At 29.0% G+C, this 18,395-nt stretch overlaps 1 protein-coding gene across 1 annotated transcript; it reads right to left on the bottom strand.

Annotated features, from left to right (window-relative positions):
• Positions 1-1,809: 1,809 nt before the first annotated feature.
• Positions 1,810-9,444, bottom strand: LOC132932536 (uncharacterized). The gene is made up of 4 exons (XM_060998923.1): positions 9,240-9,444; positions 7,787-8,062; positions 7,603-7,701; positions 1,810-1,817 (listed from the first exon to the last, which is right to left on the bottom strand). The coding sequence occupies exons 1-4, from the start codon at positions 9,442-9,444 to the stop codon at positions 1,810-1,812; spliced, it is 588 nt and encodes a 195-aa protein (XP_060854906.1).
• Between the last annotated feature and the right edge of the window lie 8,951 nt (positions 9,445-18,395).

Genomic DNA, 18,395 nt, shown 5'->3' on the forward strand with positions numbered 1-18,395 from the left:
AAATTCTAGTTTGACAATAATTTGATGGAATTAAATTTAAACAAGATCAGGTAAGAAGGTACAATATATTGTGTTTTAATATAAGTACAAAATAATAAATGTAATAATATTGATAATAAAAACACTATAGTAAGAATTTAAATATGTTCTAAAAAACTACAACATTTGCTGATAGGTATGCTGCGAAATTGTAACTTAAGTGTAAGGTAGCGAGTTGCGGTATGTGTAAGGACTAAGGTGTAACTATAGCTGATAATCAATGATATTATGATAATTTTGTAGTAATTTTTCAAAATATAATACACGTAAAAACGGCGCGTCCGGTTTTACCTATAAACTTCTATCGAAAAATTACGTAAATTACGTTTCAAATAATATTGCTTATTCCTTAAACACATGATATTTCGGACTATTTTATTTTATTTTAAGAAATTATGACAAATCTCGCACTCATCGGCAAATAACACAATTGGATAAATTTGATAAAAAAAAAAAAAAACATTTAACATTAAAAAGTTGGGTAAGTGGATGTCGCTCTGCTGTACAGTAGGTTACAAGTGGGTCACTGTAATGGATGGTGTTAAATTTGAATTCAATGATATAATATCATTGTATAAGAAAAACGATTCTGAGCGAAAACGGTCAGTCAGCCTATGATTTTACCAAGTATATTTGATGATATTATTGTGAATAAAGTAATTTATATATAACTTATTTACGTGGAACCTTGTTTTAAATTTTCAATCTTTAGCCATAAAAGTTAAAAATTTATAAATTTTTAAATTTTAACCACAAAATAATTAATAAATTATAAATTTGATAAATGTTGTCAAAATTTGAACTTTAAATGCTTATAAAAAAAATTTGTGCCTATGTATTTTTAATATTTTTCAACTGCTATTAGAACGATATATCAGGAGCCTTATATAAAATTTTCACGCTTTTTTACCCAACAAATAAAATTTTATTGATATTTATAGACAAAAAAACTAAAAAAATTGAAAACTGACAATGTCCGTAAACAGCTCAAAAAGAGTCAAAATATTTTATGGTGTATAGAAAATGCTAATATAAACATTCAGTGAAATTTTCAAGTATCTACAGTCATTCGTTTTTTAATTACAATTTGAACTTTAAATGCTTATAAATAAAAACTGTGACTAAGGATTTTTAATTTTTTTCATCTACCTCCGAAACAAGAACCTAGGAGCCTTCTATTAAATTTTCAAGCTTTTTTACTCAACAGATAAAATTTTATTGATATTTATAGAAAAAAAAACTAAAAAAAATGGAAATTGACATTGTCCGTAAACAGCTCAAAATAAGTCAAAATATTTGGAACATATTATGGTGTATAGGAAATGTAATTATAAACATTCAGTCAAAATTTCATGTCCCTACGGTCATTTGTTTTAGAGTTACACCAAAAAACCAAAATCGATTTTCTCGAATACAGATTTTGCGTAAAAAATTCCCGTTTTTTCTTAATTTTTCTTTTGTTTTTCACGTTGCTTTTGAAAACTACTGGGAAATTTTTACTTTTGACCCCCCAAAGTACCAACTAGATTCACTTTCCTATCAGAAAAGTTATTGTTGAAGAAAATCCAATCATTTTTTCTGTCCTAAAAGGTGAAGACAGAAACAAAAAAAAAAATAAAAAAAAAATAAAAAAAAACACATTGTAAAATCAATACATTCATCGTTTCGCTCAGAATCTAAAATGAACGTATAGACACACTCATTACTTGCTTCAGCGCGAACAATCAGATGGCAAACTATTACTAACCTACATCACAGTTACACGCGCATTTAATTTCCTGTAAAAAAAGTAAATTATAATTAAATATAATTTTATTTATTTTTATTTACATTATTTTTTTTAAATTATTACATTCTGTACTTTATTTTATATATCACGTAATCGTGACTCGATATTCGTACGACCTTTATCACAGTCGACGGCAGATAATTTAATGTAACCAACTTCGCGATTGCCATTCGGCACTCAAATTTTTTAATTAAGTTTAATTTATCTGACGACAACTATTGTACTAACTGGTGTGTACGCGAACGTGATACAAACTAATTTATAATTATAATTAATATATTCAAAAACCATATTTTTTTCAGATTTCGTAATTTTAGTGTTTAATACTGTCGTATATTGCAGACAGTCGTCAAAATAATATTATTTAATATATATGTAATATAGGTGGGAATATTTTAAATTGTAAATTATTGACATACGTCAGGCCAGCGAAGCAATATGTGTTGAGGTGACAATAATATTTTCTATAGAACATCACCATACGCGCAGGCACGGAGGCCCCGTTGTCGCTGAGTGATTCTGCGAGCCGCGAGGACGTAGCTACGACGTGCGTGTGAAACGCCGATCGTAGTACGGGCTAGGCGATCTGAATTTGCTAAGTGTTTTATTTATGTTTGTTTTAATACAATAAAAGTGTTTCCGAACTGAAAACCCGAGTTAAACATTATTTTAGTCATTCTTACGTTCCTACCTTTTATAGAAACAGCGCCGGGATATACGTACTATGTGTCAATGAAGTTTTATTAAACTGAATAGTGTTAAGGTAATAAGGTATATGTAATCTTTGAGTCATTTCAACTAAATAGGAACGAACTAAGAATTGACAAGCGCATACCATCGTACCTCAACGAGTTAACAGTGCCATTCTAATTAACTCTAAGAGAGTGTCATTAACTAGAGAATACGAGGGTAAGGCGTATAGTTGGTTTACTGCGTATTGTCCATTACGGGTGATACCCCAATACTTTTAATTAATATATCAATAAATATTTAGGTGTTCATGTCAAGTTTAAATAGAACAATAATTGAATTTCACATATATTTTTATCATTAAAATCATTCTAATATCCAGTAACAAAAACCAAATTATGATTTTTAAAAAAAAAGTTATTAATTAGATTATTATTGAATATAATTAATTGTTATTTTATGGTATATTTTATCAGTGTGTATTTCATCTGACACCTAGTCAGTCGTAGCTAATGTACAAATTCCCAGGGTAATTTACTATAAATACACGTTTTATAAAAATAAATTGTTTTTACTTTATCAATAGATATTATATGAATAGTTCATCTACCGTGCTTAAACTGGTAGAACAATTAAATTCTACGTCTTTCGTACTTTACCTGTCAGTGACCGTAACATAGTATATAAAATATAAACACAAATTTCCTGGTTATACAATATTATTAATTATTGAAAAAGATAATTATAAATAATTAATAATAGTAGGTAATATGATATTATAATATTATACGCTGTCTACTGCAGAGATATTTTGCGTAAGTGAGCGAATTCTTGGAAAGACCATATTATTATATAACGCTCGGATCGACGCATTTATATTTTAGTTTATATTATTATTGTTGAGTATAATGACATAATATAGTAATGCTGTATACAATATTATGCGTACGTCGGCACACGCATTATGATATTGTTATTATTAATAATATTACTATATATTATTTGTTATTACCCTATAACAGCTATAACTATCAGACTATTTACATTTTATATTATTAGTTTTAATTTATTTGGTCACTAACATGCTTATCATTACACTATCATTTCTCGTCAAGGCGTAAACAGACAGATTTATTTTTTTTTTCATAATATTACCAATAGGATAGGTACAACTACTACAACTGTTGAAATGTACAAGGTTTGAAGGGATACCCGGAACTGAGTCTGAGTATTGAAATAGATTCGTAACAGATTCGTGCACTAACGACTAAATTTGAATATTATAATAGATTGATAAATTACCAACAAAAGTGACGATCTAGGTATATCGTGTGGAAAAATCAAAACGTCAACATAAGGTTTCGATAAGCCACCAGACAAGATGCATGGCCGAAAAAGGTCTCTTCCGCCGAAGAGCAAGCTAGTTTTCAGATGCCTGAAAACCTTTGATAAAGCCGTCTACCATTCTTTGGCTAGCTTTGTGCCTTTGTGTTCATATTTTGTGCATGCGCACCAACAAAAACCTCTCAATACCGTAAATCCAGGGAGCGACTTCTTAACTTCTAATCTCGTATTTAGTTTACGTACCCAGTTTGTATCCTTAGAAAAAACTCTTCGGTGTCGCTCGCCGTTACATACTCACACACACACGCACATTGGCGACAGTGATGACGGTTACGATACAGACGGTACTTTTCGTTTGAACATTTCAAGGTTGGGGCCCATTATCTTTTCGAAGAATTAAACAACAATACAATACAATGATGATAATATTATGTGATGTGACGATATGTGCATTACAGATGGTCTATATTATACAAGGTGTAAATTTCTAACTGAATAACCTGACAAATAAAATAACTTTTGTTCTAACCGAACTATCATTTGGTATTTAAATTTTTTTATACATAATTTATAGACGTTCAACAACATTTCACAATTTAATTTTTAATTTTTAATACAAAACTCTAACTGAATAACCGGAATACAATTTATTGTACAAGTGAGCAGTGAAAATGTTATACAATTTGTAAACAATTGATACACGATAAACGTGTCGACCGTAACCAAACGAACGGCCTTAGACACCATCAGAACATGATCCCAAAATAAATATATTATTTTATCCATTGTATTTTATCGCACTATTGTAGTTATATTCTTCTGCGTCGCTGTACGGTTTGTGTTGTTGTATCTGTGTAATCTGGGTGACGGGGTATGGTAACTGGTGTGTATTTACTTTATATGTCCAATGCTTTCATATTATTTACACGTGAGTTATGGGTATTGCCGTATGGGCACCAAACACTGTGACACCCGCCCTCGACCCACCCACCACATAAATCACTATGTCGTCAGTCGCCTATTTCAATATACCTGAGTATAGGGATCGGCGCAATTCAAAAACTAATAACCTTAGGCACTTGCAATTTTTACCAAATATAATATATTATATTGGCATTTTCTATATAATATGGTAACATTTCCGAAATAGTTTGAAGTGTTTTTGGGCCGTTTCACAAGGACGCGACGTACCGTACGCGCACTCCGACGTTGGCGGGTTTCCCTCGCCGGTATGACGCGTATGAACTTTTCAATATATCAATATAAATTAATGATACGTATGATACGCGTCCATGTGGGCCTTTTCATATACATTTTCCAAGGCCAACTATCTTTAATCAATTTATGAAATAAATACAAAAATTATATGATATTATATAAGGATGACTTTTAGTGGGACGAGCGTCGATTACAGACTAACAATAATTGCAATAATTATTATTTGTCAGTGATAAGCGTTTTGTATGATGTAAATTTATGTATAATAAGAATAATAAGCCCGCCTAAGAAGTAACAACATAAATAATTATCGTTTGACCGATTTTTTTTCATACTATTTTCAAATAATATTATTCTTATCGGATATTACTGAGATTGATTTAGAAATAACATTTTTGTATTTTACGAATTGGGATATTTCAGTAAAAACGAATTTAGCCATGATAATACTGTAGCGAGCTGTACTATGTCTATACAAATATTTAGATGTAAATATAAATTCATGAAAAATACGCGTTCGCGTAATATAAAATAATATAACAATAATAAGCGAGCGACCGCGTATACGATAATAATAATAGTAGTAGTAGTAGTAGTAGTAGCCCACACGTCAATAAATATTTCACTACTCATATAAATAAGTAATAACCATTAGTATAGGCCGCGGCCGTGTAGTATATATATTTTTTTAAGTACCTTTATAGATATTTATATTAATTATGTATACTGTCTGTATAATTATAGTTGTAAATAGTAATACAATGTACATTGATAATGGTGCCTAATATATTTATATTATATTATAATGTATAATAATATAATATAATATATTATTTTTATATTTGTATAGCTGTAGTAGTCTAGTCTGCGGGCAAGGGTAATTTCACGGCATATACAAAATATTACACGTACCTAGTATTAAATGCATATAATATGCAATAAAATTATTATATAATATATTATCATTGATTATAGTATTTAAATTATATTATGTAGATAGATTAATTTGTCTAAAACTGTTTACGCAGAAAATAATACTCTAAAATAAAATGTTTATAACAATAATAGTATTATTATATAAATCGTCGTGTTTTTCTGCCACCAAAGCCGAACAGAAGCAACTATTAAATTAACCCAACAGCCAACAATAAATTATGGAACGGGGGACGGAGTGGCCGAGCGGACTAAGGCGTTGGCTGCGACGCAGCCGACCCGAGTTCGATACCTTGGCCGCGGGCGGCATTTTTCTTCGGGCAAGTCACGGTGTCCGGAGAACAAGTGCCACCATCCCCCCACCCGGGGCACGGCAGAAACCTACGGGTGCCCCATAAGAAATTCTGCCAAAACACAACACACACGTGTACCAACCTACCCAATTTAAAAAACCTACAGTGCCCTCCCCACACGCAATGGCCTATGTTGCCGCGGGTTACCCAATAAAAAAAAAAAAAAATTATAGAACATTGACTATCAATATATTAAATTACATTATTATGGTTTTTGAACACAACATAATATAAAAATGTATATTATACTATAATATTAAATAAGTGTCTATGTATAAAAAAATTATCTAGATAAATGTTTATAGCCTATAAGTAACTGAAGTTTTCATCTAAGATAAATAAAAAGATAACAAGTAGATTTTTATCTAGATAACATAATAGATAATGTCATAATGACATTTTCATCTAGTCCCAACACTAATTTCATTTCAACTACTTATCGTGTTCACGGACAGAAAAAATAAAAAAACACTAATCTTTGTTTTGTCAAAATCAATATTTTCATCGGTCCGCCCAGAATCTAAGATTTATAAAAATAAGTACTAATGTTGTGCGGTTTTGAAGAAAATATTTTCATATGGACGCGGCGCAGCGGCACAACCAAGTCCTACCTAATAAACAAATATTTTTATTATTTTTTATCTTTAATTTATGCATATTTTCCTTTTTTGAATGACGACACAGTTTTATTTCATATTCCAAAGCAGAATATTTTTCTAAGTATTTTGATGCATAATAATCGAATTTAGGACGAGTAGTTTATGATATAAGGATAACTTAAGGCCTTAAGCTCATCTATACTTTAAATAGGGACCACGACGTTGAGCCGACAACCAGTAGGCCGACAAGATATAAAGCCGACGGCGTTTGGCCGACAGGATATCAGGCCGACATGGTATCTAAATTGTATATATTAATGTTTAAAAATAAAAATCGTTTACTTAATTACAATTTATTTTCGTCTAAAAAATATTCGATAAAAATATGTAAAAAATTAATTACATATTTTAATATAAATTTAATTTTAAATTAATATGTTATTGTTAAATTAAAATATTTTTAATATCAATATTAATAGTATAATCGTCATAAAAAATTAATGACATATTTTAATATAAATTTAATTTGAAAATAATATGTTATTGTTAAATTAAAATTGTAAATCGTAAAAAAATTACATTTATAGTTTTATATTATAAGCTATACCTTTTAGAAAATCTATCAGGGTCCTATTACCTTTATCATTAATAATATTATTTAACCGTTTATTACGAGCAGCATATTTTGAATGTTGTCGAAGCTTTGGTTCTCCAGATAGAATTAGTTCAATTTGACCTAAAACATCAGATTTAATTATGAATCATAAATGAAATACATATAATGTTAAATAAATTATATATTACTACACTAGTATACTAACCTATTGTATTCATCTGTTCTTTTTTCATTTCTGAAACAATATGTAAACACCCAATATGATCTGCTCCAATTAAAGTCTTCCAACGTTTGTGCCATGATTCTACCTTGTTTTGAGTTCGAGGTATATCTAATTCGTTGTTATGACTTACTGACCAAAATTCTGGTGGAAATAAGGGTAGAGACCGAGATATTGTGCCATTTCTAAATGTTCGACGAATTTTCCCATTTACATAAGTCTCATCAAACCAATTATAAATCTCGATTGGTATATAATATACTGTTTTATTTCATCAAATGCTGTTAATATTTCATTTGGTTGTAAAAATGCCAATGCAGGAATATAGCGTAATCGAAAATCTACAACTGTTGCCCTGTGAGCTTCGGGTGCGTGGTTATGATCTGTAGGCGTGCCACGAAATGTATGTAAACCATTGACACCAGTGCCGGCGCTAGGGGAGGACAAATGGGACATATGTTCAGGGCCCCGCGCTTGTTAAAGGGCCCCGCAATTTTTAATTATTATCTTAATACCGCGAAACACATTGATATTTTATATTAACAAATTATAAATCCATACATTTATTGACTTATTGTTATATACTACACATGTATAATATTAATATTATTTCCATCATTAGCTATTTGGAAAATTATATCTAAATTTAGCCATAGTACAAAGTAAATCGTTATCGATACGATGAAGGAGTAATATTTTGAGGATACTCGAGGATTGTAGGAGTATACTATAATTAATAATATTTATTATCTCTATAGTTATTGTTTTTTCTGTTCTTTGTTTGGAAAAGCTCTCCGCGTATTGTCGTATGACCGTATTATAGAAGGGGCAAGAGCTATATTCTCAAAACATTTATTTGATTATATTATGTTCAACATTTGAGTATTTGACTGCAATCCGCTTTGCACCTTACAGTATTTTTTCAACAATTTCTGCATAATATGATAAAATTAAGTTTTCATTTTATGAAATTATTATTACAATTTAGTTTAGGTATAGTTTCGTATAGTAGGTATAGCTGTATTAAATAATATGTACCTACTGCGTCTGCGTGCGTATCTAGTGTATCAGGATTAGTTTTAATGTAGTTTATTGTCTACCGCCGCCGCGTCCTTAGATATTAAACAATTTATTATATCATTCAAACATTTTGATGATTTTATTTATTTTTTATTGATGTTTTTATAAGTTGTAATTATTAAAATAAATATAAATTAATTAAATAATAGGCCCACCACGAATTTATTAACTTATAATTTTCAACACATGCATATTATTTTATTATTTGTAAATAATTTTTTGTTAACATATAATTAAAAAAAGAATAACTTGATAATATTATTTTTAATGTTTGAAATTCAAATAAAAACCGCATTAATTTTAAATAATCCTGATTTAAAAAAAGCTAGAATTTTGCCTTCCTCTGGGTACCTATTACCTATGTCCAGGGCCCCGCAATACCTAGTGCCGGCACTGTTGACACAATCAGTCGTAGCTCTGGCATTACAATTTTCATGTGTTTCTAAAGTTTTTCTATGGATTCTTTTTTCACACTCCCAGTTGTACCGATTTTCACGCACTTTATTTCGGACCATAACATAGCCATTTATAATAAGTTTGTTGTTCAACAAATAACACTCCATTATTATAAAATAAAATACGACGAAGGCACAAACCTCACTGATTCAATATTACATTAGAGAATAACACATCGGCTCTTCGGTTGTATGATGTATATTACTGGTTCGATATCTTATCTCAAATAATTGCTTTGATAAATATCGATATAATTTGGAAATTTTGGATATAATATCTTTATCGCAATAATAATACCCAACGTCGCCGACGGCTCTTCGGCCGTCGGCTCGTTGGTTGTCGGCTCACCGTCCTAGTCCCCTTTAAATAATATTATTTTATATTTACTACTCTTTATAAATTCGATTTTTACGTATCGTAATAAATTAAAAATATTATTTTTTTTTAAGATAAATTTACAACTTTATGTTACAAATAAGTTGTTTCGTAACAACTTGAAATCATGTAAAAGATTATATTTTCAAAATATGAATACCTTTTGAATAATGAGTTTCCTACGTTTAATGATTCACCGTTAAAGGTTGTCCAGTTATAATCTTAATAGGAAATAGTAAACACCTATAATGTAAATCATTCACTTGTTCACAAAACGCCAAATATTTATAAAACAGTCGAACAGAAAGAATTTTAATCCACCTACAAAATGTAGCATAATTATGCATACAAACAATTCTAACAGTATTGGTTTTTATATGGAGTAATATTATATTATTATACATTGTTCAATGTTGTAATATAATATAATAATTTAATATTTCAGTGTGTTATTTTTTTCTCCTACTCAACTCATTTATTAGGTGTGCATTGCAATTTGATGAAGACGGCGGAATATATTATTATAACGACGAATGGAGATTAAAAAACATTCAAACGCATTTATAATATAAATGCTTATAGCTTATTATTACAATGTATAATTGTATTATACTTTTAGTTTTTACGATCTTAACGCGATATCCCCTCGAACTCGCCGTCACATTATGAAATAATAGGTAGTATAGTATAAATAATATTATGAATGACATCAGTATAAAGTATTATATTTTAATTTTAGATTTCAAGCGCGTTCGAACACATGAAACTGAACCAGTCTGATCGGACTCGATCGAACGCACGTTTTTTCCCATTGTGTGAAGCATTTGCCGCAAATAGTTTTTATATTGCTTATTTGTATACATTTGTAAACGCGCGTTTACTTGTATCAACAACGTGAAACTGCCGTGCGTTTGATAATAATATGCAGCTATGGCCAAAATTAAATTGTTAGAATTTTTTTGTTGTACATTTTGTATTCTTTTGTTTCTCGTGCAATAAGTACGACGAAAATAATAACCAATAAAAGTTAACTATTACTATTCAGTGATCCTTATAGAATCCAATAATTATTATTGTTGTAGGTATCTCATATTCATCAAGAAAAAATTAAACGATATTATTGTTATGGATTTTTCCATGATGTCATTCAATTTAATATTCTAATTGTTTTTCTTAGACCCGGCATGCCGTTAGATTGGATAAGACACGCCGCGCCCATTTTCCTTTGGCACGAGATACAAAGACTAACAATAATTTTCAATTATTGACAATTATTGTCGGGAAGAGACGCGCATACAAACTTTGCCGCGCAACACCAAACAGACGTACTGCGCTCAATACCGCTCAATACTCCACTCGACACACAACGCGCCGTGAGATCCCAGCTTAAGAAATAAGAAGTGGTACATAGTACATACTAACTTACCACCACCCCCCCCTTCTCACGGACCCACCAAAACGCACAAGTTAAATTAGTTATCAATTTTACAATTTTATTTTTAAAAAAACACATAATTTATAAAAACATTTTATTTATATACAAAACGAATTCTTCTTGATTTTTTAAGTTAAATAGTCAATTACATAATCATATTATTGCTATTTGATCTATACAGTTTTAATAGTAATTTTTCAATAATGCAATTACAATCGTTATAACCTGAAGAGCTCATTTTTTTATAATAGGTTTTTAATTAAATTTAACGTAGAGCTATAATACAGACACACATCACACTTGCATTCGATTGTTTTAGCCGAATTAACATTATTCAGTGTCGCGTATGCATTATGAAAAATGCTTACAAACTGTGTAATAATAAGTAGTCAGAAAAAATTTTTTCCGTGGCTTTTTTTTCCTACATTCGTAATAATATGTGCCCCTCTCTATGGCGCGTTGCTTTTATTACTTTAATATTCTTTACATCACTTTAATGGGCTCGCGTAAGCAGTTTCAATTCGGTTTACACGGTGTAATAATTAATTACCCGGCCCGAGATATTATGGCACTCCGGGCAAATAAAGTAATACGATTATACGAAAATAAATCGCTGATAATTATTGTGGGCATCAACTATTACGTTAATTGCAGATAATAATAACGAAAACGTACCTAATTAATAATTAATGTGCTTTTTATACTAAAATACATATTATTTATATAAGTATCAAGTATGTTCAGCTACCAAATTTGGCAAAACCCACTGTTGTTGTCCCCTAATAATGCAATAAAAACATAAAAACAAATAGTTTACAAATTTATAATAAGCATTTATAAGCGCTCACATCTAAATTATTCAAAAAAATGTAACTTAACTTAAAATGGTAGTCTTACGTCTTAATCAAAATTGTATCTCATTGAATTGGAATTCAAAATTAAATTCATTGATTTTCAAAATCATTCAATTAGTAAATTCTTAACTCATATTAATTATGTCAACTTGATTATATGATGTGAAAAATATTCTTTCATACAATTTTAAACAAATTTACACTGATCTATTTTACATATTTTGGCGATAAACGCATACTTTCTACATGAACTATTTTATAGATAAGTCGTAAGTACTTATTAGTTTTCGTGATAACGAACGTCCAACAATTTTGGGTTTAAGTATTCAAAAATTTCTTGAAAATAACGTGATTTTAAAATTACCTGGGTATAACCTAACAGAACACGATTTAATCTTTTACATTTATATAGGTAGACTGTGGACACCCAATGTTCACAAAACGGTTAAAACTACAATAATAATATTCTATCAAATAATTGAAAAATCATAGATGGTTGTGATAACCAATAATAATGGTTACTTCAGTGAATAATATAACTATATTACATTTTATCGTAACGAACACGCGGCTAAAGTAGTAAAGTATGATAATATTCTAAGTTAGAACGTAAGTTATTAGTCTAAAACGTATGGAAACTAGGTCTGCTGCGGCTTCCTTAAATAGGTTATAGTTACTAAATCTTATTAAAAAATAAAAATATCTTTTATTTATGGTAGCAAAGTATGGAATGGGAAGGGGCCCTTCAAATTTGGGGGCCCTGTGCTAGTGCACCGGATGCACATGCGTAAATCAGGCCCTGATTCTAACACTAATTACGTTAAATTACAAAAATCAAGATTTTCAAAATGTACGTTGATTATAATTGATTTTTGCATGATAATGAAAATAATAAAAATGTCTGTGATTTCGAATAAAAATATGCTATTGGTTTAAAACAATTTTATTAGGAAAATATTACCTACCAAAATCTTTAATTTTAAATTATATACTTCAATAGTTAAACAATGTTCTTGATGTTCCTACTAATATGTTAGTAGTTAATACCAGAGGTATTCAAACTTTTTCATCCCGCAGCTCCTTTGTGTGTTCACAATATTTTTACGGCTCCCAAATTATTATGAAAAAATTGAAACAATACGGATACAATATTTAATATAAATTATTTATATCTAATATGGGTGATAATAATTAATAACAGTGATTTTAGTACTAGAAATAAAACTTCAAAATATAGTCGTGTAATGTGTTTCATTATCGTTCCCATAATAATCGCTTTAATAATTATAAATAATATTTATATTAAATATGCTTGACCTACATTAATTTTAGTTTCCGGTGCTTTGACGCGGCTCCCTTGCCCTTGCCGAGATGCATAGTTTGAATACCTCTGTGTTATACGAAAGTATGATTTTTATTAATGTCTTAATTAACTATTAACTGTCAATTTTAAATAATTAAACATAAATTAATGTAATATAAATTTTAATATTTTTACTTTTATACTAAATTAAAATACGTCCCTTAATATTTTTAATATTACAATGTTTATCAATTATCACTATCCAAAACCGAAACAGCGATAGTGTATAGATAATCGGGAAAACGGTCATCTGCGCGAACGATCGAACTGCTGCTTACATCTGTATTATTCATAAATCATAATATACTTTTAAGTATTTAAGCATTTAAAGTTCAATTTTTGACAATGTATATCAAATTTAAAATTCAAAAATGATTTTGTCATTTTAAAATTTTACAGCTAAGGATTGAAAACGTACAAGGTTCCACGTAAGTAGGTTATTCTGTAATAATCATCTTCCGTGCCAAAATTAAATTGATGCCGTAAAAATTAAGAAAAAAATTAAAACACAAGCTAAAGTATCCAAATCTACGCTGCACAGTTATTTTTAGAAGCTGTAACGGGTCTTTCAAAAAGTATTCTTGAAGAGTTCTTCAAAGAAAAATCAATAAAAAAAAGGTGGGTAAGTGGATGTCGCTCTGCAAGTGGGTCACTGTAATGGATGGTGTTAATTTTGAATACAATGTTATAATATCAAACTATACAGCTCAAAAAGAGTCAAATTATTTTCAAAATTGTATGGTGTATAGGAAATGAAAATATAAATATTCAGTGAAATTGTCAAGTATTTACAGTCATCTAAGAGGTGATGACAGACACAAAAATAAAAAAAAAACACACATCATTGTAAAATCAATACATCCATCGTTCCACTCAGAATCTAAAACCATCAAAATTTACTTCAATTTAAGAAAATGATTATAAAATAGGCACCTAGGTAGGTACTTATTAATATTATATATAGTTTTTGTTATTTATATATTGTTAACATTTAAAAACAAATTTACCGTGATAGAAAAAAATGACTATTTGTTTTAAATTATTATATTATTGAAATTGTATTACACAATTATTGTGCATTTATTTTTATTTATATATTATTAACATTTAAAAACAAATTTACTGTAATTGAAAAAAATTGACTATTTACATTATTAGTTAGATATTAATCAATTATCATCGGGGACGGAGTGGCCGAGTGGACGAAAGCGGCGTTGCGATGCCGCAACGTCACGGGTTCGAACTCGGTCGGTGCGGGATTTTTCTCCGGGTAGGCGATCTATCTGGAGTTAAAGGCCGCCATCCCCGGCGGCAGTATGGAATTGAATGACCTTAGTCGTGTGGTTTAAAAAGATCAGTAACTAAAAAAAAAACCTACAATCCTACAAGACCTGCCTGCCAGGCCGTGCTAAAATTATATTTATTTTTCATTATAAGGTTATTTATTCCGTTATTATTTTTTTGGGGGATTTTTCGGGGTTATTTATCAGGCAAATCGTGGGTTACACATATTACTTACATCATTAATTTGATAATTTTTTTAAACTAATTCAAATTCAATTAATATGCTTAGTACATTATGATAACACAATAAAATAAAATATTGTCCAGTAAAATATATTATAAATTATAATAAACAAATAGCGGTTAGGTTTCAATAATACAAGCAAATGATAATGACAGTAAGTACATATTATATTTATATAATATATACAATATAATTATTATAGGTATATACTTTTTATAAAAATTAATTCGTATACAAAGAAATACGCTATAATAAAATGTTATAGCAATAGTTATAGTAAAGAGGATGTCAGCGCACTATTTGTTTTCTTTCTCTGACCCACGCGCAACATAGACAAAACGGATTTGCGCAGAATCGTTTTTTCTATGTTTTAAGTAATTTTAGAGTAAAATCACCCATTACAAAAAAAGGATAGAGAATAATATTTTAGAGGGAATGACATTGTTATTTGACTTTGAATTCGACTTTCAAAATAAACAAAAAAATGTTGTAAATTTAAATTATGTTTAAATCGTTTTGAAACAATATTTAGAGAAATCGATATTTTAATTCCCTCAAAAATATTATTCTCTATCTTTTATGTAATGAGTGATTTTACTCTAAAATAACTTAAAAACATAGAAAAACGATTCTGCGTAAATGCATTTTGTCTATGTTGCGCGTGGGCTAGAGAGAGAAAACAAATAGTGCACTGACATCCTCTATACTATCCTCTAATACTATTATTATATAAATCGTCGTGTTTTTCTGTCGCCAAAGCCGATCAAAAATAATACCATATAGGTACCTATAAAGTAACGCAACAGCCAACAATAAATTATGAAACATTGCTATCAATATATTAAATTATATTATTATTGTTTTTGAACACATAATGTAAAAATGCATTATAGTATAACAGTCCCTAAAATTGTGTGAAGTACGATACGTCGATACACCTTGTGTAGTACGAAATTTAAAAGTGTGTTATTCAATTTAAACCCTTATAAAATTGTATATAATTTTATAGCTCCACATTTCTTTTTATCAAACTACATTTTTATTATTGTAGATTACAGATACACAGTACCTACACTATTTTGTGTTGTCACTAATTATTAGTTATTAATTATTATTATTCGTATTTCATTGTTATTGAGAGTAGCTATTTTATAACGGTGCTATAATAGCCGTCTCTGCTAGTATTATTAGAATTAATATTGAGTATAAATATACTCAATATTAATTCTAACCAGACGCTTATAGTCAGTGGCGGAACTAGGGGGTAGCCGGGGATTGATCCCCGGGCCAGTAATTTTATATTTCACCATAAAGATCTATTATAATTGAGGCGCATAGAACTAAAGCAGCAAAAGTGTTTTTATTTTTATACAGGACAAGGTAATTAAAGTTTTGATTATTTTTCAACATTTTTTTTCTTATAAAATCCACTCTAAGGAAAATAATAAACTCATTATTATATTTAAATTCTTGTCTTTTAAACCATATATAAAGCATTAACCCAATTAACATTAGTTAAGTTTTAGGGTTAGACCACTCAAATTTTGAAAAATATTTAGGTATATGCTATTGCAGGTGGGTTAGTCCGACTCATTGAAAATTTGTTAATCACTTAAATCTGAATCTTTTTTTATATAGTATAAACTTGGTTACCCCACAGTCTACAGAATATATTAATTATAAATTATAATTATTATGAGTTAAAAGTCAACAAGTATGTAGTATGTTTATAATTTTAGTTCCAGTTATTAGAAAACAATAATTGTAGTGAATGATATTATATTTTCAATCTTGGTCTAATTGGGTCACCCAATCTGGATGTAATTTTAATATTTGCCTCGGGCGTAAAAATCTTAGTTCTAGTCGTGTATAGAAAATGCAAATATAAACAACCAGTGAAAATTTCATTTTATACGTTCATTTGTTTTAGAGTTACTCCAAAAACCAAAATCGATTTTCTCGAAAATAGATTTTGCATGTAAAAATTCCCGTTTTTACTTAATTTTTCTTTAGTTTTTCACGGCACTACTGGGAAATTTTTACTTTTGACCCCCCAAAGTACCAACTAGATTCACTTTCCTATGAGAACAGACACAAAAATAAAAACATAAAAAAACACACGTCATTGTAAAATCAATAAATTCGTTCCACTCAGAATCTAAAATTAATAAATTACCTACTTTGGCTGGAAAATAATATTTAGTTACACGCAAACTAAAGGTCTGAGACAACAGCAATGCGCAACAGCCCCAGGATAAATAACCTGATGTAAATCGGTGATTACGTAATTTCAAACACGTTGATAAATTATACTATTAATAAATTATTATTAGCAGTATTTCTGGTACGACCGTATGCGCCGTGGGTCTAAATATGATACGGGCGTCGGGCACGCAATTTTGTAGTCAATATTTTATATATAAAGCTATTACAATATTGAATATAACATTAGATATCTATTTAGATAATCATTAGTCAATTTTTCGTAACAAATGCGTACTTGTAAAATTGTATTACAAAAATATTGATCTTCGCTCTTGATTATAATTTAGCAATATATTAATTGTTTTCTTATGTTTAACTTAAAAGTAATTGTTGTTGTTTATAGTATGTACATGCAATTTTTTCCTGATAATTATTACTATATATTAACCGATTGGGATTTTTTAATGGGGGGTGGTTGATACGGTCACTCTGTCACGGTGTATTAAGTACCGAAGTATTTCCTTATATAAGTTTTTAGTAATAGTTTTTTTATTTCTACGTTTTATACTACGAATTTAGCAATGGCCAATGAATATATGTTTAATAAAAGTAAATGGTAAGTACTACTTATGGCTTATTGTGGGCTAAAATATAGTGGTACCTAGTACTACCTACCACTCTTTAACAAACTTCTATTTGATGACATTTTATATTATTTAGGATAATTTAGATGTATTTTTATTTTTATTTATTTATTAATATTATATATTATTATTATTTATATGCATTTTGTACACTAAAAATGAGTTTTATAAATGAAAATAATATCACTGATATATAATATTAACAACATTAAAGTAATTAATTGTAAATTTACATTTTTAATTGATACTATGATTTTTTTTTGTTGGTAACTTTAACTAATTCTAGTAAAAATATTGCTGAAAATGTAGCTATTAATTTTGAGTAAATTATTGTATAAATTAATTAAAAATAATTAAATTTTGTTCACAGTAATGAAATAATATATATATAGGTATATATTGACATATTATTATTTAATTTTTATTATGTATTATTGGTTGAAGAAGTATAATTTGGTGCTAGCTTTTAGAGCATTGATTTTTTATTTAGATTTGATTGATTTAAGACTATTCGTGTAGTACAAAAAATTGGATATTTTAGGGACTGGTCTTAACTTACGATTTATTTAGTGGGGGGACTGGTGGAGTCAGTTAGCGACCGGTGGTTATTACATAATAATAATTCCACACCACTACACCGACGGCAGACCGACG

The sequence above is a fragment of the Metopolophium dirhodum genome, chromosome 1, assembly GCF_019925205.1.
Source record: "Metopolophium dirhodum isolate CAU chromosome 1, ASM1992520v1, whole genome shotgun sequence".
NCBI classification, from domain to species: Eukaryota; Metazoa; Arthropoda; class Insecta; order Hemiptera; family Aphididae; genus Metopolophium; species Metopolophium dirhodum.